Below are 21,922 nucleotides of genomic sequence, written 5' to 3'. Positions count from 1 at the left end.
AATTTCAGAGTATAAATATCACACTGTCTTTAGCCTCATTTATTTATAAGAGTATTTGTTTTAGAGGTAGAAAGACACATTTCTCTAGCCAGCTGACTGCGTACACCAACAGGAAACCTGGATTTCTTCTAAGGAAAAATGTGACTGTGCTGTTATACTTGGAAATCACTCTGGAATCCACACAGAAAAGCCCTGCTCACAGTTAGCACTATACTGGGCTAGGAAATCTTAAACAAAACTATGTAAAAGCACATACACATTAATCTGTCCAGACTACATAATTTATAGTAAGTGCTGTAAGGACAGGGATTCATTTTATTCAGATTGCCTACTGCAGTAGTTCTTAACATCTCTATCGCCAATGACCATTACTTGTTGAAATAAGGCTGTGACAAAAATAACTAAGGAAAACCATCATATTGACAGCTGGCTTAAAACCACCATCATAAAGCAGTCTGTACCTTTGTAAGAAAATTTCAGGAGTCCACTTGTAAAAAATATTGAGGATCTGTTGACTTACTACAATGACATTATTGTTCATAAAATATTAAAAATAGAAAAAGTAACTCAACCCACCTAAAAAGAAACAAGCTTTTTGCAGATTCTCCCAAGTGTTCTGCTCTCACTTTACACAGACACATTTACCAAAACTTTCAACTAACTGAACCACTGATTTGTCTAACTTTGGATTAGGTATTGTCTATGTAAAGGCTGAACAGAAAGCTGTTACTGCAAGTGAATCTAAGGTCAATTTTGGTCCTTCTACAGAATATAAGACACTGCGGCCAGATACAAAAAAACCCTGTTTCCTTTAGGAGAATTTTGTTCTAAGTAGATAGAGACTAAAATCTGAAGGGACATCAATTAATGTGCAAAAAGGCCTCTGGACCATTTTAATGATCTAACAACTTTCTGGAAGCAATTACATCTCTTGTATGTCTCACATGGTATCTAGTGTGACTAAAAGGGTGGAGACTGCTATCACAACAGGCTCCTGCAGAAGCCAAGTGGGGAACTCCAGTTTCACACATATCCGGGGAAAAAGATAAAGCTGATTTTCATTCATTTTAGAAGAAAGTTTCTGGTTTTATTTCTGTTCTTGTAATCAAGATTACAATCAAACTAAAAGCAAAGAGAAAAAAGTCACTGATTGGTAGTTCCCAATTTTCCCACCTTTTTTTCTACTCTGTGACAGATACCAGAGGACCGTCAGGCAAAATACTGAGTTTTCCTCTTTCATTTTACATTTAAACTAACCTGTGGGCGGTTCAAACTCACAACTTTAATGCACAAATCTTGCAAAGCCAAGATTTGCCAACAGAATAGTTAAGTTCTGACACCTGTCTACTCAAAGTTAATGGCACTGGGTGTCCTTGCATCCACAACCCACTTCAGTGACATGCTATGAAGTAGAACAAGACCATTCACACTGGTGAGATGCTGCTGCTCTTTTCAAGTAGGTGATTGTTTAACAGGACATTTAAGAGGCTAAATTTCAGTTAAAGCGACTTCGTATTTTCATCACTCTCTTACCTGTAAAGCCTGCTCACGAGAACTTCACTGGTGAATCCCATTCCTCCCCAAAACTGGAGACAGCTATCAGTCACTTCACGGGTCAGACGACCTACCTTTAGCTTAGCCATGGAGGCAAATTTTGTCACATCGTTGCCTTCTACATAGAGAGCTAGTAAAAAAAGAAGACATGAAAAGTCATTCACTCTGGAAGTCACCTCCCCATGTTCCTTTAGCCTGACAACGTTCTTTGCACGAAGAGAAGCACATCTGGGAAGCAGATGTGGGAGCTCACCCACGGTGCGGTACAGCAGCGAGCGCAGGAGCTCCACTTCGGCTGCCAGCTCGGCCAGGCGGAAGTGCACGGTTTGGTTGTGCAGGACAGGCCGGCCAAACACCTTCCGCTGCCGTGTGTAGTCAATAGTTTCTTGTATAACAGTTTCCAGTGGTGTCAGGGCTGGAAGAAACAAAGCTCAGAACAAGGCATCATTTTAGCCAGATTTGTTTACCTTCTTGTTGAAAGAGAAGGTTTTTGCACATTGTATAACCAACACATTAGGTTTTTTAAAGGAAATTGTTCTGTATTCTCAGTTTGTGGTGAAGCTTTAATTCTGAGAAGAGTCTGGTACTTCCTTGTACCTTGAAGACATCTATCTTACTTGAGCCCTAAACTGCCAAAACCTGGAAGAGAAGGAAGAGAAGTGGGTAGGAAAGAGGGAGAGTCGTAAAAAGCAGTACCAACATGATGAGGTAAACTTTATGAAGGCAGACAGTGTAGTGTGCTTGGTGAGGAAGACTTTAGAAATGTAAATTGAAGGAAGCCTTCAGGGAAAAGACAGAAACCTATTCTGAGATCAAGGAACACAAATAGACTGCTTATTACATCTGTGTTCTGTGATCCCAGCATAGAGAAAAAAAAATTCATACCCACTTAAAAAAAAACCATTAAATAATTCTCCTGATGGAAACAGCATGAAAATAGGGTACTGCTGTAAAACAGGTGAGAGAGGCAGCAGACGATGCTTTAAAGCAGAGCTAGTTTGCTGCTGCTTTTTGTGCCATCTCATTTTAAACAAGAAAAAAAGGGAAAAGTTTCTCTTCCAAGGCAAACCAGCCTTGAAGTGAATGACTAAGCTATCAGTCCCTTGCAGTGTAGCTGGGATAACAGCAGATACAGAATGTGTGGAGAATTTTGTTTGGCAAATATGGACTCATGTTACTATGACAAGCAGCAGGGCATGATTTCACAAAACTATCTGTATGAGAAGGGTCACATTTTCTCTTTTCAAAATATGCATATCCACATCCATTTGCATCTAAACCACAAAACTCTGAATGTGAAATGCAAAATAAACCCAAGCCTTGGACTAGTATGAAATCCCTTTTTCTACCTGTGAGTTACTCACATGATCGTCCCTTGCAGGAGCCTGGTGTGGTTCCATATACCTTTTCGCTTTGTTTTCAAGATCTCTGCTATTTAAATTTCATCTCTGTACTGCTGTCCTGTGTAGACTCTGCATCCCACCAATTCTCCCTGCCATGATCATTCATCATCACTTCCACAGAGCACCATTTTCCATGTCTCCACATTCCATAGGGTGATCAGCTTTTCTCATTACCTAAATATTTTCCCCTCCTTTATCATACAACTAACTGCAATGCTTATTTTTCAGAAGAGCATATACAGTAATGTCTTCATTTCTTCTGTGTTAACGCACTATGTTGTCACCCACATGCTGGCTTTCTGGACAGGAAAATAAATTTCTGTTTTCAGGAACATCTCTTGAATAGAAATACTGTCATTTCAAAGGACAATATCACACAACAGTGTAGCATGTATAACACCAACAGCTTTTTTACTTGTACGTCTATGGTCTCCAGCTTGAGAAATGTAAGGAAAGAGCAAGGAATATCCAGGCACCACTTGTCCCTTTCCCTCCGACTGAAATCTGGGAAGAATACAGTGCAGTCTGAGCTGCTGGATGGGAAACTAAACTGTACATGCCAGTGCTAGGAGAGCAGAAAGGAGGTGGAAGAGATAAAGACAAGGCATTCATCTTGTGTTGGTCTGTCAGTGCACGGCTTGTGTGGTTCCCAGCACCCAGCACCAGGGAAAGAGAGATAGGAAACAGCAAAGAGGAGGCAGGAGCAAGATCAGGTGGGAAGAAATATGACAGAAACTGTTCAGGTCCTGCTTGCTAAAGGTCTAAAGATCATGAAGGCACTTTGTCAAACTCTGCTCAGGTTGTCACCACACATCATGGCTCAGACTGGGGTTCTGGGAAAACCGCTCCTATAGTGTCCACCTCTCCAATTCACTGCCTCCTTCCTGCCCCTGCTGATCCATTCTCCTGTTTCCTTCGCAACCATTACTGCCCTTCTTATTTCAGGAACTGTCATTTGCAAAATCTAAGGACTGTCCTGGGCTGCTTCACAAGAGGCCATCAGGTCAAGGGTTGTGATTGTCTCCCTCTACTCTGCTCTCCTGAGACTCCATCTGTAGTACTGGATCCAGCTCTGGAGCCCATGATACAAAACAGCCATTGATCTGTTGGAGCAGGTCCAGAGAAGGGTCCTGTAAAAGATTAAAAGGCTAGAGCACCTCTCCCATGAGGACAGGCTAAGAGTGTTGGGGTTGTTCAGCATGGAGCAGTGCAGGCTCTGGGGAGGCCTTATTGCAGCCTTTTGATATATAAAGAGAGCTTATAATAAAGATGGGAGCAGAGTTTTTACCATTACCTGTAGTATCAGAACAAGGGGGACTGGTTTTAAATTGAAAGAATGTAGATTTAGATTGAACAAAAGGAAGAATGTTTTGGAACTGGAACTACATGATCTTTAGGGTCCCTTCCAACCCAAACCATTCTGTCATTTTACAATTCTAAGAAATGTCTTATGAGAGTGGTGAGACCCTGGAACAAGTTGCCCAGAGAAGTTCTGGGTGCCCCAAGACATATCCATTCCCTGGACCTTTTCAAGGCCAGGATGGATGGGCTTTGAGCAACCTGGTTTAGTGAAAGTTCTCTCTGCCCATGGGGTTGGACGTGATGAACTTTAAAGGTCCCTTCCCAAACCATTCTGTGATGCTGATGACAGGAACTCAGAGCTCTGAGCACAGCTCTAACATGGCAAAGCCTGGCTGTGTAGCAAACAGCACCCAAATGCAGCACACCATGAATACCATGACAGCCAACAGCCATGTTCAACACAATAACAGCACACAACACTTTCCCAGTCATACGAATTCAGAGAAATGCCATTCATAATAGGGAACCCCCCTCTTTTTCTGTGTATTTGTTTCCTTTTCTTATACAGTGTTCCCCACATCCTCAGACAAACTTAGCCCCGTGGGTTTCAACTGACAGCACATGCAGGAAATGTCACTAGGGCAGCCTAAGGAATGCGTGGCCTATCACACAGCTGAGAATTGTGAAAGCACTTGAAGTTTGCCAATTCAGAATAATCTTTTCCTCGTATCTCCATCCAACTTATATAATTCCATTTAAAATTTCTGCTCACTGTAAAGACACTTTGTCTTTTGCTGTGTTTCCTCTCAAAAGAAAATGAAATTAATATGTTTTTCCTAGGTTGTTACTGATCATTCTCTAATGAAATGTACAGTGAGCTGTAAGCTGAGCAATCTGATTCTTAAGGATGTGTGTTGCCCATGCAAAAGGATCTGTCATCTTGCTTACTGGCCATGACTCAATGGTGCTCATAAAACTGAAGTTGCAGGAGCAAATAGAATTCATTAGAAAAGTGCCATTCTGCTCTCACATGCATGCTGAACTCCCTCTTTGTCTCTGAGTTAAGCAATTCACAGGACAACTATTTGCTTTTTTTGCCATAGCAACATTCTTTTCCTGTAATCAGTGCAACAGGCCCTTAAAACGGACAGTGTTTACCAAGTGTCACAACATGGGAGACCTGTGGCACCTTTTTTCTTTCAGTGAAGCAAGAAACACAGTGACTTTGACCAATGCCTTTGAGGATATGTCACTCAGAAGAAGAAACCACACCTGGGATCAAATTTTGCAATTCCAGGAAGCTAGTTTTCCATTTGTATTTTAAACCTGTTTGACTGAAAATAGATTTTAAAAGAAAGAACCAAGTGAAGAAAGACACTGGCCACAAAGAAGATAATTAATAAACAAAAAGAAGTCTAGAGCATGTGATACTTGAAACTAAAAATACATAAACCCCTCACCAAACAAAGAGAAACAGAACAAAGAACCCGAAACACAACAAAATAACACCCAGAAAGGAAAAACAGACAAGTCAGCAGCCTTTTCCAAGTTAAAGGAAGCAGTAACAGTGAGGATCCCAGGACTGGTCCCTAAAGCATTTAAAAGCAGACTGATGATTTTCAATGTCACAGTCACGAACTGGGAAGGAACAGAAATGTCCTACTGAGGGGCAGAAGTGACCAGAATTAAACATGCAGACCTAAGGCACTTAAAGGCACTTAAATAGTTTCACACATCTGAGCCTTCACCTGAGCAGTCATGGTTGAACATATGTGAAACTATTTTCAGGATGGGAAGTTAACATCTCTAGATGCTGTGATACAACCAACTGCACCCATTGAGTATTGGGCTCCCTTCTGAACACCGGTTACACTTTTTCTTGTTTACCACAATTGGTGATCTCTGAAGTTTGCAGCTTGGCCCAAACCATGGGTCTTGTCCCTGCTGCCAATGCTTTTATGTATTTTATATCAGGTAGTTGAAAAAAACCAAACCCAAGGGGTCCAGCAAGGTTTACACAGTAGCCACTGCAGAAAGCAGTTCCCTCTCCTTGGTGAGCTCCCAGACTCTTCCTCCCTGCTGGCCCCTGCCTGGTCATAGCAGGCAAGGAGAGAGGCCCTTCCCAGGCTGCTCATCCAGGGCAAGGGTTCACCTGCTCCTGCTGCCTTGTTTTGGACAAAAAAAGGAACTGAAACCTGGTGTTCCAGTTCCTGGCAGAGCACAGTGACAGCCAGGCAGTTGTGCAAGACTGGACAGTACCAAGCTGCCCGCGGTTTTAGCAGGAGTGATCTAACCTGCCAGGCTTTGTTCATTGATGCTGTCAGTGCACGTCACTTTTGCCTGGGGCATGACTAATGCTGCCAGCTACTCTGGCTATTCTGCTGCCTGGGGAGTCTCACTGCAGTCCAGAGCTTCTCATGGTTTGTTTAATTTAGACTTTGAACTGAGCATAGAAATGCACAATGCACATCCTTGCAGTCTGTATACACCTCAATTAAGGCAGAAGCAGTGCTAGGATCACAACTCCTGCTTGCCTGACTCTGCAGTGACATCCTCGGCAAGTGTAACATCCTGTCCTTTGCTAAAACTACTCTCACATGTACTATTTATCTCAGGCTGAACTAAGAACTTTGTCTCAATAAATGAGTTTTTTTAAAGGCATTTGAACTCCAAAATATTTGGTCTGTGATGAACCCAAAATAGTGAGTGCTTTTTTTATTTGTTCACTGAATCAAAACACCATTTCTTAGAATGCTTAATTCCCCAGCCACACACAGACAGTGACAGACAGAGAATGCACAGGAGCATGAATACAGTGACATTATTTAGACAACCCTGGAATCTAAAGAGGACCAATCTTCTCACAGTGAACCACGTTCTATTTAACTTGAAGAACCAAGGAGTTCTTCAAGTAAAATAGAAGAGGGGTAGGGAGGGGTAGGGTAAAATTTGCAGGCTGAAAGTAGACAATCCAGACTTGGATCTGGTTTCCTGGAATATCCAGAATCCATATAACCCAAATACATAGATTTGAGTACAGCCTGAGTTCTGAGTAACATAAACTCTGTGACAATATAACTTCAGGGAAAGGAATGTACCACTTATGTCTAAAGTGTACAGAGGTAAAACAGATTTGCAAAACAAAGCTCTGACATCCTGCAAGAGCCACTTAACTTTACACAGCCAGTAAGTTAGCTTTCTAAAATCCATGATCAGCATCATAACGCACTGTACTACAGGAAAAGTCACCATCCTTCTATTTCATGCTGATATTTTGATAGCCTTTGCCCTATATTTGTAATAGACATAGCGTGATGCCATAATTTCTTTGCAGAGTAGCAACAACAAAAAGAAACAAGGCAAAAAAAAAAAGTCTGCAATGGCTCACAAAATATATTCTGCTTCAGGTTTTTGTACAGAAAAAGGAATTTTTCTACAGAAAGGGAATGTCATCTGTATCCAGGCTATGATGGATTTCAAAAACAGATACTAAAAGATCATTGCAACTTACAAGAAAAGAAAAGTGCTGTTAGTCATGCAAAGAGTGACCCCTGTGTCCCTGCAGAAGCACAAATGATGACTTACCACTGGCTACTCCCCACAGCCGCTCTTCTTGGAATTGCAACATCTGGTATGTAAAACCGTTTCCTTCCTCACCAATGAGGTTCTTGCAGGGCACCCTTACATCTTCAAAAAAGATCTGAGCTGTGTCCGATGACCTCATGCCCAGTTTGTCTATCTTTTTAGCAACATGAATGCCTGAAGAGAAAGTGTATGAGAAAGACCACAAAAAATAGAAGCACTATGAACAAATACAATTCTTTTCAGAGAGAAAAGTCTGCAGATGTGAATGTATATTCCAAGACAACAGTGCAACCTACCCTCAGGAAAAACATAACAGTATTCTGGAGCGAAATGGCCCAGATCCTATTTTAAAAGTTTTCCCATTTTATTATACGAGCAAATCAGAAACTTTAAATGTAAAAGTCCCACTTTTCATTATATCCCCAAATAATAAATATTTACTAGTCGTAATAATCTTACTCCACACAGGTCCTCAAACAATGCAATTTTATTTGTTTATGTTGGATTTTTATCTAGCATTACAATAAAATGCCGAAATTCAATTTGGCAATATTTGCTGAGTACCTGCACTGCTATGAAACAATACCCAAATATTCAGTAAGGACAAAAAGAGAGCTACATTTTAAGCTGCAGCTAGGAGTATTTCTCTTCCTGGAAATCCTCTTCCTTCCCTCTCTTCTTCATTTATCCTCCCCTTCCTAGCCTATGCTGATTTTTTCTGGTACAGTGATCACTCTCAGTTTTCATGTGTATATTTTTGTGAGGAGGGTTTGGTTCCCCACAGACCTCTCTACACAGCACTGACTCTGACCCCACGTGCATTGGTCTGCTGAAGATGAACCTGGTTTATTCAGGTCTGGCCACATGAGGGTTCAGCTACCTCCTCACCCTGGGCAGGACTCCTTTATGTTGTTTGTTTTTTCATCGCTACAAGTTCTTCCCTGCTGTTGTTCAGATGCAAACATGGCTCACCCCTGTGCCACGAGAGTTTAACAGGCACCCACTGTTTTCCCCTGGCATTTCTCCTGTGTTCAGCTTTTATCTCCCTGTTGATCTGGAGCTAATTCAAATATTCTGGGTGAAAGTCAAGAATGTTTCAAAAGCAAAAGGAGGACAACAACATGGCATAAGGATTTGTGCATAACACGTTAATTACATCTGACAAGTCTGTAGTTGTAGCAAAACAGTCCTCCAACTCAGCATATGTATCTTTGCCAGAAAACCAAAGCTTTTTACTACTCATGTCCATGTTATTCCAACCAGCTTTGTGATGAGAAGGTATTCTGTTGTTATTTTCCTCTTTATTCGTTTTCAATCCTCTACTGCTCTGTGGCATGGCTCAGTAGAACCTGGTTGGTCACCACAGAGATTGTTCTGGTTCCTCTGTACTTGTTCATATCTTGCTATTCTTCACAGCTTTCAGAAAACATCTCTTTCTGAACTAATACAGACATCTCACCCTTTACTCACAGGAGGCCTTCAGACATATGAAAATTACTTTGGTTTTGTAGGCAGAAGAAGTTGGCAGTCATTTCCTTCAAAGTTACTCTCTCTGGCTGCGCTAAATAAGGTTATGGAAATTTTCATTTCTTCACTGAGATGAAATACTGAGATTATTTACAAATGCCAAGACTTCTCTGAGAACAATGTTCACACAGACTTCCACAAGTTCCACTCAAGATTTTTTCTCCACCAACCAAGCTGTAAACAGATTATGTATTAGGAAGACTTGCTTTGATACATGATCAATGCAGGAGTAAAATCAGGACAGCTGTATAAAAATTCTTGACTTTTGAACTGAAAATTATCCAGTAATTTGTACTCAGTCAGCCAAAAATTAATTTGTGGTTTGTTTCCATATTAAAAACATAGCTAAATAACCACACACTGAGCAATTTAGAAGCCCAGATGAAATCAGGAACATTGTTTCCCATTGGAATACTGCTATTTGGTTTCTTTGAGAGTTGCAGAGATCATGTATGGTATAAAGCCAACTGGTTTTATGTAATCACTGCTCCTCAGCCATACGAAGATGCACTTACTGCTCTTGTTAGTGGGTGGTTTAAAAGGACTCTTCTCAAGAAAGCAAAACTGCTGCCAGTTCATTATTACATTGCTAAATTAATCCCGTTGTTTACTTCCCAGATCCACATACAGCAAATACCACTGAAGAAAGCTCTTACAGGCTTGGTTAGTGAGCTAAATGTGTGATGATTTCTATCTGTAATTTTTCCAGATTGGGTTGTGGTTCAATTTTCCTGGGTCCAGCAGCATCCCCCTTTGTCATGCCCTACCAGTTTCACTTGCTCTTAATTCATGGTTCTCACCCACAAGGAGATCAAGCTGCATCAGTCTCATGAGATGCCCCTTTTGAGGCTATGCTTTACATTGTGGAAGACAATCGAACATAATCATCTCTTTGGCCACTATGGGGGCATCAAAATCTCCCTTTATGTAATTATCTTCCTTCTCTTCCTAAGGGGTACTACAAATGAGAAATTACCAGCAGCAGTAGAAATTACTGGCCCAGGTAAGTCCTGGAGTTCATCTGTATTAAATAAATTACATGCAATAACTCACAAATCTGAACTTAACAAGGCCAAGCACATGACTTACTAGAATCACCGTAACAGAGCCATTTAAGCTACTTGTACCAGTATCACTGAGATGGATTGCTATTTCTCTGCCTGGGCAGTTCTTCCCAAGCATCTTTGATTTTTCATTTTCTCCCATTCCTCCAGCCTTTTTACAATCTCTTTTATTTCCTGTATTCTATCTTGAGAAACAGCAGTTGCTCTCTCCTGACACCATTTAGTGCCATTACAAATGGAAACAGACACATTTTAAATTGCAATCCAAGAAACACACTCTTTCTCTTTTCATGGTTGCTCTTCTCCTTATTAACTCCTCCTTGCGATCTCCCCTAGAGCTATCTGAGGACTCAGAGGACAAACCAGAGGACAAAACAGTTACCATATCAGGGCTGCAAGCCATTTGTCTATATACCTTACACACAGACATTTGGCAACTTGCTAGATTCTCTTTCATTATATGAAAAATTCAGCTGCTTTTTAAAGACATTGCTATTGTATGAGGAGTATTCACCTAATTTGGATATCTCTTGTGGATCCATCGTGCTGTTATCCAAACTTCCTTTATGAGAAATGTATTCAGCAATGTCTGTCAAATCTAGACCATGATTTGCTTCAGCCCAGATTAGAAGAAATTTTAGATTAAAATTAGAAGAAGCAAATCCAATTTGTCTAGCCAATAAACTATCAATTGTTGAGGTTAATAATTCAGTTTGAATTTTCTTCTATCTCTTTTTCTTCCCACCACACTATATAAATACAAAAAACCTTAGATTTTTAGCAAAAATACACTGCAGATCCTTCCTTACCCAGCCATATAGGCTGGTGCCTGCAGAGGTGAGTCAGACATAGCACATTTGCTCTCCATTGCAGTTGTTTTTGAGCTTTGACACACATACATCCCCAGACGTTTGAGAGTGCATCATTCGGTGATGTCCTCCAGACACTTCCCGTACAGCCTTGGTCTTCTGCCCTCCACGGAGCACAATCTTTAGCAGACAGACATCCTTAGGATGTATCAAACCAGATGGAGTTTCCTGAAAAATCTCACTTCTGATATGACTCACCCACAGAGCACAATCAACAGCCTTAATACTTCATTTCAAAAGGTCACCAGTCTTGGTACTGTGACCCCTTTGGAGATAAATATGTGTATCATCACAGAAGAATTAGAACACATGCATTTTGAGGAGCACAAATTTTGTTCCTAGGAAGACTTCTACACTTCTGCAGATCAGAATAAGGTGTCTCAAACAATTTCTGTGCTCTAAATCTATTTAATGCAGGTAAAGAAGGTCTGTGTGTAGGCTGTGAGATCTAACATCTCCCCCCTCCTAGAGCTATGACAACTAGTGTCTTTTTGGAATAAGCCAAGTAGCCAAAAAGCTCTAAGTCAATTTCTATGTATTTTATCTGCCACCAACTGTGGGTCAGTTGCTTTGTTGTTTTAGGAAGATTGATCTCAGAGAAGAAGTACTGCATTTGCATTCTGACCCGTCCATGAAAAATCACAAGAAGGACTTCACTCATTTGTCAGCAGATGGCTGAATAGTGAATTTACCTGGAAATTCAGAGCAATTCTGGCTGTAAGTTACATGTTTGCTCATTGCTTCTCAATAATGTTCACAACTAGTGAAGCAGCTCAGGTCTGTCTTCCATGAGCTCCCATTCAAAGCCTGTCTTGCATGAGCAGAGGTAGTAGAAGCTCACAGTTCACTCAGAACCTGCTTGATTCCCAAGGCAACTCACTTGCTTGACTTACTCCATGCTTAAATTCATTTAAAAGACATTCCCTTAAGAAGCTCTCATCATGCTCTTTTGCAACACTGAAGACCTGGGTTTTGTTCTCAGTCTAATCCATTAAGTGAACATAGATTCATTCCCTTCACTGTTATGGTGTGTTCCTACATGTGAAATACCAATAATGGCATATACTTTGTGTGTAAAATACTCTGAATTGAATGAACAAAAGAGTATAAATATCTTTTATATAAATATATTAATAGACATTATTCTAGATTTAATAACTATTAAATTGTATTAAACTGGTTTTTTGCATAAAATAAACATTAAAAATTAAGTATTAAATATACTATATATTATATAGTGCATAAATTAATATGTTGCATATTTGAAAATATTAAAATGAGTTAAACGGTTTAAAAACTTTTGAAGAGGTGTCAAAACTGCAAAAGATCCCCACCAGCACAATCTTAACTGCATCCTGTCTGGATGATGATCTCTGTGCATATAGCACTCATCCATTCTGTGAGGTCTGCAGATTACTCAGGAACAGACACTGTGAGGATGTACCACTGAAACTGGTAGACTTAGCTTGGGAAGTATTTATTCCATGTCTTCGGCTGAATTGCTTGTCTTGTTCAAAACCAAGTTGCTATTTCCAGGATATTTGAATCTTTCACTCCAGCCCACATTTAATTCTTAGACTATTTTTTAAATTTAACTGATAATAGTGTCCTGGTGAAGGGATCCCTTTGCACAGCACAGCCATGAAACACCCTGAATATGCCTTCAACTCTCTTCAGCAAGCCCACCAGGCTTGAGAGGTATTTCCCAAGTTTGAAATCTCTAAACTCTTTATCCTTTTATTTTCATACGGATATGAATAATTTCCATGAAAATTTATCTGAACAACTTCTCTAGATGTATTTTTGGTTGAACACCTTTCCTTCTTGTATTAGGCATACAAAGAACACCAATAAAATCAAATGAGAAGTCAAAGAGTTCTGTGTTATTACCAGGTAGATTCATTGGCAGACATATGAGAGATTTATTTTGATGGGGAGGTCCTTCGCTGGTGTTTGCCAGGAGGCACATCCAGTCTGCCTGGCTCCCGGATGTAATCCACATCTTACCACCATTTATGACATATTCATCGCCCTTTCTCACGGCCGTTGTCTTGATATCTATTTCAAAACACAGGAAATTAAGGGTTATTCTTGTGAAGGAGGGGTATACCGGTCCAGGTATGACTGGTCATTCCCTTGCCCTCAAGACAGAAAACTATTTGGTTCTCCCTCTTACTCCCTTGTCCTATAACTCTTCCAGGCCATAAAGCAAAGCAGTCTAGAAAACTCTTGGAAGGCAAGCCAGGAAACAGGACTAGTTCTCCCACCTTCCTTTAGGTGGAGTCTTCATCCCAGTGGATGAGAGCAGAAAACTTCCTAAGTAAATGTGGGGGTCAAAAACTTGGGGGAGAAGCATTTATTTCACTGTGAGGTGATCTGTTAGAGTTTCTCTTACTGTGTGCCTTAGTCCTGAGGAGGCCATTTATTCCAGAGTCATGACTTAAACAAACACAAACCTCCATATCTGTTAATGCATAAACAAAAATCAACATGCATTTCCTGCATGCTCTTGGTCACAGTGCTGCAATACCTTCAAAGCTGGTAAGCTACTGAAGGCCAAGTCTGAATGCAATGAGTGTGTGGACATGAAGGAGTTCTAAATACCTGCTATTTATACACCCTGGCAAAAAACAATCTTATTTTCATCTGCAAATGGTTCACATCATGCTGCAAACAGCCCTAGCTGCAACAGCCAGCCAGAGAGAATAATTAGTTATTATTTATCCTCCAGCAGAGTTTCCAAAGGGCTCCCTTCTTTTCCCTGAAACTGAACTTTGACAAGAGCCCCAGTTGATGAAGACTCTCCAATAGATATCCAGCTGTAAGTAGGGGATGGGATAAGAGAACCCAGCCACACTCCTAATAGCACCTGTGAATCTAACAAGACTATGAAATTCATGAGACCATCCACTGAAGAGGGATCATAGACTTGGAGGGTAGGAGTCAAACACCAAGTGGAATGGGCAGGCATCTTTAAGTCATCTGGTTACACTTTCATACACAATCACCTCAGTCTGCACATGCACATTCTTCCCTGGGGATCTAAACATAAACCAAAAGCAAATCCAAGTATCTGATCTACATTTAGGAGGTAAACTGGGACTGAGGTCAGCATGGCTGAAAATTTGTCTTGTTAAGGAAGGCACTGGAGAAAAATGATGGGAGAAAATCATATAAGGTAGAAAATAAGGAAGTATGGGATTTAGCTATGGCTAAAGGAACGTAAGCGAGGGAAAGAGATGGTAATCATGTGGATAAAACCAGCAGAAACAGAGGAATTTATCCAATAAAAATACTGTGGCAAATCTATCCAAAGGGCTCAGTATGAAATCTGTATAATAATGAATGCCAAGAAGCTTAAGTAATCTAAAGTACTGGCACTTATAATACACGGACACAGACATTGGACACTCACATACATGGAGACTAAATAATAATGGAAGGACACACAACAGCTGGAATAAGAAATATGACTGTACAGAAATGGTGTGACAAGGATGGGAGCATACACAGTGATTTACATCACACATCCCTTTGTTGTGGAACAGCTACTGGAGAGATTAGATAGAAGTCCCATAGAAGGCCTGCAAAGGAACAATGAGCACTGTGATGTTACCACAAATGTAAATAGTTCTTGTAGGCATGGCGTCACAGGGGCCTAACCACCCAAATACAGATTAAAGAACAAATGCCTTACTAATGAGAATGTTCAAGTACTACAGATTCAATTGTTCACAGTTTGCTTCAAACACTTGAGAAACAACAATTTCAAATGATCTTGTGAATAATCAATTCTCTTTAATTAGAGATGATTAAGAAAGATGATCAAATCAATACATAAGTTTTATGTTTAAAATATAGCAGGCTTTGAAAACCTACTTAACAATTTACTATGGTCAAGTGGACTCAGGAATATAGCTATGAAGATAATTTGGAATATTTGACTAATTATTTTTCCTGACAGAGCCTATCTCTGGGAAAAGGCTACTTCAGTGGGTGCTCCATAGCTGATTTTTGTAGGCACACACCACTGACTCTCACAACTTCTTACACAGCATTCTCTGAGGAGCCCTTCTAGGAAAGAGCACAAGGCATCACCAGAGATGAATGACACAGGTGGTGCCATAAAAGCAATGAGGGCTGGTCACATCACTGTTCAAATCACACTTACTCAAGCCTCAATTTTCTTCTGTACTGCACTTGAGTCCAGCCATGCACTTAAATAGATCTGACTAAAGGTAAGGTTGGCTTCAACTTTTAAGGTCAGGATACTTCAAAAAAAGAAATATTTCACAGGAGATTACAGACAGATTCAAATATGGTTGACAAAGCAAAACACCTACAAGAAAGGCTGAAATTAGTGAAAACAGAGGTTGTTTGTTTTGGCAATCCGCACAGCCTCAAAATACATTTGGAAATAAAAAATTCAATTTACCCATGGTATCTTATTTAAACCCAACCTGATTTATTATGAAATAGGATTTTCTAGAGAAAAATCCTATTGGACCCAAGCAAGTGAAATTAACACTACTAGGTAACTATGAGTTAAAATTTGAAAATATAAGAATTAGGACAAAAGTGGAAATGTGCATACGGAACTTGGCAAAGCAGAAATTGCATCAGGTTACATTAAAAGAAGTTCTGATGTGCAGGGAGAGTACTAGTTAAGCCCCTCCCTGGATATCAGCCTCTGGACAAAACCTACTGAATTAATGATCTTTAAAAGGACAGGAATACCCTACTTAAATTTGTCTGTGACACAAACTTGGGAGACATCACCAACACAACTGAAGTATGGCCCAGCAAGAAAGGAATGATCTTGAGTTTTCAAATTCAACATGGTAAGTACAACTACTCAGACACAAAGTAGTAAAAGTGATTGCTAAATCCTGAAGTGTTTCAATAGCAAACTGGTAATGAGGATGATCCACAGTTAATCACAGGATTCACAAGTCTGCAAGCTGTTGTGTAACATCATGTATTGGAGAGTAATACTTCTGCCAGGGTTGGAAATGTATTTGTGCCACTACAGACACCATGCAGAAGTCTGGGGTTTTATGCTCAGAAAAGACAACCTCAATCCAGAAAAGCAGAAAGGCTGGATTCAACTGATGTTGTAATTTAATGTGTTTTTATTTTGCACGTTATAGTTTGATTTGTTGTTTGGTAGTTTTTTGGGCTTTTCCCCCTTGTTTTTGGAGTGACACAGACTTGTTTTTGTTATTCAATTGAGCCAGGTGTCGGTTTATCTCTTTGCTACTTAGCTACTTTTCTGCCAAGTTTCAAACCCTTTCCTCCCACATCCAGTTGTTAACCCCTCCTGTCCCAAGCAGTTTTCTTCCCTTGTATCCCTTGCCCTTGTGTTCCACCCCCAGTTCTCCTGATTAGCTGAACATTGTATCCACACTTGAGACCTGCCCCCACTTTATAAGCTGTTGTTTGCCCCCAGCTCATTGCCTGGGCCCTGAGACTCAGGGAGTGTAACATCAAATAAAGGAACCCAGTGCCACCCCAGGCCCGTGCTGCTGCTGTGCCTTTTTGTTCCACGTTGCGCCTCCACTGGTACCTGGGATCCTGCAGAGCCCCAAAAGGGGGATTGTCACCCCCCCCACTGTCACCATCTAGCTGGAACAAGCAACAAACTAAGACAAAATGGAGAGGATATTTATGTTGAAGAGGTAGACATGAACAGTGTTGCTAGCTGCAGATACCCGAACATAATCTAAAGATAGAGGATGTGTATGCGAAAAGCTTTTTTCCATTATGTAGTCTTATATATACGCACAGACTACACTCTATAAATTGTGGAATCAGAGTGAGATAGAATGTGACAAAATCATTCAAACTGACACAAATGTTTATGCTTTGTAGTACCAGAATCCTGAAATTAAAGACACTTTTTGTACCATCTGTACTGTTCTGGTTTTCTTCTCAAGCCATCTCTGTGCTCTCTTTGGTGCACATGGGTGACCATGTGACTACTATGGACAACATAAAATAACTACACACTTGAAAGCAGACAGGTGTTCCTTCAAATTGACATGAATTTTGTATTAGACTAATATACACGGTCCTTTTCGTTTTGTTGAATTCTGAATAAATTAGTTTGAGGCACATTTCAGTTCTCATGTAAACATTGTCTTTGTTTTCTGTGTTCATATCACCTTCAGTAACTTTGGAACTGCAGGAAAAAATGTGAGAGATACCTTACTCTGTGTCATTCTTCTGGTTAAAATATATTGGCTCACATGGCAGAAGCACATCCCTGACTTTCACATGTGAACAGCTGCCATGTCCCTTCACTTCTCTTAGGGACACAAACATCCCAATAGCATGAGCAACAAAAGGAAGCACCAAGTGTAGTTTCACACACCTCAGTCTGCTTTACAGCTGGGTCATCTGGAGATGGTGCAACTCAGAACACAATCTATTGTTGCTCATACCTAAATTGTCCATTTAATTGCCCTTCAGAAGCACTGTAAACTGGATTTGGCATTTATGTCAGGGATCAAATCTTCCAGGACAGGGGAAAAAGTATTTTAATTTCATCGTGCAGTGTATCTCCCAGCTGCAGCATAGATTCAGTAGATAATCCTTTTTGATTCCAAATTGGTTTTTAACTGCATTCATCTAAGTGTATCATACCACTTTAACTAGATGATAAACAAGATGCTGTTCAAGGAATATTTATGTTACTTATTATCTGGAACACTGCATCAAAAAAATTAAATTCCTATTTAGAATTTTCGGATGATCATCTAATTAAACTAGAGAGGTGTTTATTAAAATAAATGATGTTATATTTCTTATATTAGAAAAATTCAATTTTATAATTACTTTAATATATAAATTATTAAGTGCTATTATAAGATTTATTATTTAAATCCTAATAATATTTAAATTATAATAAGCAATAATGCAGTTTAAATAATATTGAAATTTAACATTTTAAATTTATTATTTATAGTTATTAAGTATTCTTAATAAGTAATATTTAATAAACATGTCTACTAAAGTTATGGAATTCTTCTTATGAATAAATTCAATTAACCCAGAACGGAAAACAGCAATAAAATATGCAGGAAGATTTAGTGCCATTATTTCATTATCCACATTAACATTCTTTAAATCTACCTGCTGCAACCCTGCTTGAGCACTGGATGTTTACCTATTTGCCTTGAAAAAACAACAGGAGTTTGCTCATGGAGATGGATATAGGATTCCTCGGATAAAAAATGTCTGTCATACATTGGCAAGCTTGTCTGCAGGAAGATGTCTCAGTAATTTGTAAGAACACAATATGGTCAACTTGGCCATGCTCTGTCCAACAACTAAACCTCTAAAAGTGGTCACTTATCATTCCCTTTTCCGTGAAGTCCATGATTCATCATCAGAGGAGATATATTTTCTTTTTCTACTCTATCTGTTTTGATTTCATTTTTCAAATTTTTTACTGCCTCAGGCACTTCAGAATAATAGTTTAATTTGTCCTGGTTTCTAAACATATTCTTCGACTAAACCAAAAAAAAAAAAAAGTTGCATGTAAAGTAACTAAATCATAAAGATAATACATTTGACATTGCAAATTCTTCATTAGCTCTAAATAAAGCAATCACCAATTAAGAGATATTTTTGCTTCACAAGAATGACAGAAAGGGGGCTGAGGTGAAGTAAGGATGAACAAGGGGAAATCATTCTGAAAGTGATGCTGTCATTTTCAGATCAGAGAGGCTCTGTAGTTTTCCCCCATTCAGTGGAGAGGTCTTTGTCAAGGCAGCCCCAGTTCTAGTCCAGCTGAACAGGTTCTGTACCCTGTCAGGACATCTAGAGTTGCATGACTGAACATGGCTGTGCAGCTGATGAGGTGCTGGAGTGCTCCTGCCAGCTGTGAGCCTGGGCAGAGCAGAACACTAGAAGAAAACTAGGGCCAGCATAAAAGCTGCATTAATCTGTTGTGCTCAGCCTATACAGGGTTACTCCATTGATTCACCTGACAAATATGTTAAAATTGATTGCTTTTGGATGCATGAGAAGGATGCGTTGTATTCCTGGAATGTTACTTTTTGCCCTCACCACACCAGACTTTCCTTCCTTTTGTTTCTTAGAAAGGATGGGGGCAAAGTGAAGGGTCAGGAAAAACAGATTATTTCCATTAAAACATCAGGCTGTCTAAAACTGACGGTTTGCTAGGTTCACTTACTTGCAACATCTGACCCAGCTCCAGCTTCACTGATTCCCAAGCAAGCCACAAAATCACCAGCTATAGTTGGTATGAGGAACTGTTTTTTCAACTCCTCAGAACCAAACCTGCAACAATATAACAAAAACATACAATATTAATACCCTATGAAGGTAAATTTTATTCAGAAGTTAGTTACAAATTTTTTTCTACCCACGCATTGATCAATTAATACCCTCCAAAGCTGTGATTCAGAGTCTTCACCAGAAGTGCAGTCATAATAATTTCAAAGAAGTTTTAAAAAGCATTCAGGCATCTTACTCCCACAGAAACATGTGGTCTAGATGGCCAAAATTCATCTTCATGACTGTTGCTTTAAAAGTTCCAGATCTAAATAAACATAACCCCTGAGGATTCCTCTCAATGCTCCTGCACTACTCTACAACCACCAGGATGGAGGACCTGGTCTGTTTTCTTGCACCATCTCTTTGCCAGGTTTTAGTAGTGACTGAAAACTTTTGACATGTGATGGCCACCATCTGCAAAGACCTGTATTTCAATTATTTATATTTCACATCTACATTTAAATCACTCAGTAAAATCCATTAATGCTTCTTTCAGCTGTTCTTTTATCTCCACATAAATAAAAGGGGAAACAGCAAACTCTGGATGGTATTTTAACACAAAAATTTCACTTGGCTGTATTTAAATTCAGTTAAGAGGCACACACTGTTTTTCTGCTGTTTAGAAGACTGTATCCATTCAAGATATGCTACATCTCATTTCATGCTTGATTTGTCCTAATTAAGATTCACTGACTTCTTCTTGCAGTGTGAATGGTGAGTTCATGGTCCAGTTCTCAGACCTTTCTTGTGTGACTGAAAAATTCCTTGGGTCATGAAATGTCCTATGTGTCCAGGAATCCATAAATCCAAGCTCCTCCTCAGCCTCCTCTTTGTTGTGAGGCTTCTCAGCTCATCATTGCCACTCGCCTCCTAAAGCTCACTGGGGCCTCCTTCCAAAACATTGTCCCAGTTTTTCCAAAGGAATGGTGCCATTCATTCAAGCTAAGACTGTCACCCCCTCCAACCAACCCTGGTACAAAGGACATGGGACAGCCGGACAACAGACTGGGATCTGGCAGACACTTCCATTTGGGGCACACAAGGAGCTTAATTCCTAGTCCTGTCCCTGCTAAAAATCACAGCAGCAATCCCAAATAAATACAAGAAGCAAGTTTGGAGTTCCTTCCTCTATTATACTGGAACTACGTGCCCATGTCTGTTAGGCAGCAAACTTTGTTTTTCAATTTTCCATGGGGCCTGATCAAGTATGATTTAGATTTAGATTTACCCATAGCTTCATCAGTCAAAAAAAACCCCAAACAGCCCAACCATCAACATGGAAAATCAGATTATGAGAGCAGATTGTGGTGATTTTTGGCAATGCTTTCTAATGCTTGAAACTTTGCTAACCTTTAGCATTTCAACCGAGGATTTTCACAGCAAGACTTTGCTTAGAATAATATTTTTGGTTTAATGTCTTTCTTTGTTTTGAGTTCCAGAAAACAGCTGAATTCTTTCCAAAAATGTGGTTATAGAAGATGTTATTTTGTAATCAAAAAAAAAATAGTTGGGCAACACTATATTCAGAAGATGGTGGGTCTCTATGCCTTGCAGGAGACAGCTAGCTTCTTGCTCAGCTGCTAGCTTTTGTGTTAAAAAATATGCCGCTTTTGTAAAATTCTACCCATCTTAAATTTGCTTACTATTTGCCTATGAACAACAGGGAAAAAAAAAGTAAAGTTCATTTCCTACTGCTGAGATAAGCAGCTCTACACTGATTTGATATGACTACAGATGTGACACCCTACAGGCATGTCTACAAGCTCAGGGAATGCCTATCATTCACTGCCTCAGCTAGGAGCTGCTTTCTCCACTCTATTTGTGGGCAAGAAGGGCAGCATTATATCTGAATGCATTTGAAAGACCTGGCAGAAAGTTATGTTCCAAACCATCAAAGGTCAGATCACTGCAGTATTTTCTATTTAGTTCTTAAATTTAGAAAGATTCCTGTATTATATATCTATATCCTGTAGAAAGATTTAGAAATTCCTGTAATTCCCAGAATCCCCTGCTTCACTTAGGGGATTCTGGGAATTACAGGAATCACATTCATGGAGTTAGTTTGTAGGCACTTAATATGTGCTGGATGAATGCTTAACAAAGTCCAAGGTTACGAAAGCCAAGAAAGAGCTACAGAGGCTTTTTTAGGGGTTGATGGTTGATTCCCACATCGTTGTTCGATTTGTGCAACAACGCATAGCCAAGATGCAAAATCTGACTTATCTCTACAAACGTGTTTAGGATCCCCACAGTATACAGATACTTCTAGAGAAACCATCCAGGGCATTGGTGCCATTTGAATCCATGACCCAGG

At 39.8% G+C, this 21,922-nt stretch overlaps 1 protein-coding gene across 1 annotated transcript in view; it reads right to left on the bottom strand.

Moving 5' to 3' along the window:
• The window catches only part of LOC136558744 (probable acyl-CoA dehydrogenase 6), a 75,495-nt gene that overhangs the window by 6,160 nt on the left and 47,413 nt on the right, over positions 1–21,922 (bottom strand). Inside the window, exons 4-8 of the mRNA XM_066553418.1 lie at positions 19,505–19,611; positions 13,195–13,362; positions 7,845–8,018; positions 1,808–1,969; positions 1,534–1,684 (exon numbers count right to left, since the gene is read on the bottom strand). Coding sequence (XP_066409515.1) covers positions 1,534–1,684; positions 1,808–1,969; positions 7,845–8,018; positions 13,195–13,362; positions 19,505–19,611 — 762 coding nt within the window. The remainder of the gene's footprint in view (positions 1–1,533; positions 1,685–1,807; positions 1,970–7,844; positions 8,019–13,194; positions 13,363–19,504; positions 19,612–21,922) is intronic.

This window comes from Molothrus aeneus, chromosome 1 (assembly GCF_037042795.1).
Source record: "Molothrus aeneus isolate 106 chromosome 1, BPBGC_Maene_1.0, whole genome shotgun sequence".
NCBI classification, from domain to species: domain Eukaryota; kingdom Metazoa; phylum Chordata; class Aves; order Passeriformes; family Icteridae; genus Molothrus; species Molothrus aeneus.
The sequence above is the reverse complement of the archived record's forward strand: the minus strand, read 5'-3'. Positions and strand labels throughout refer to the sequence as shown.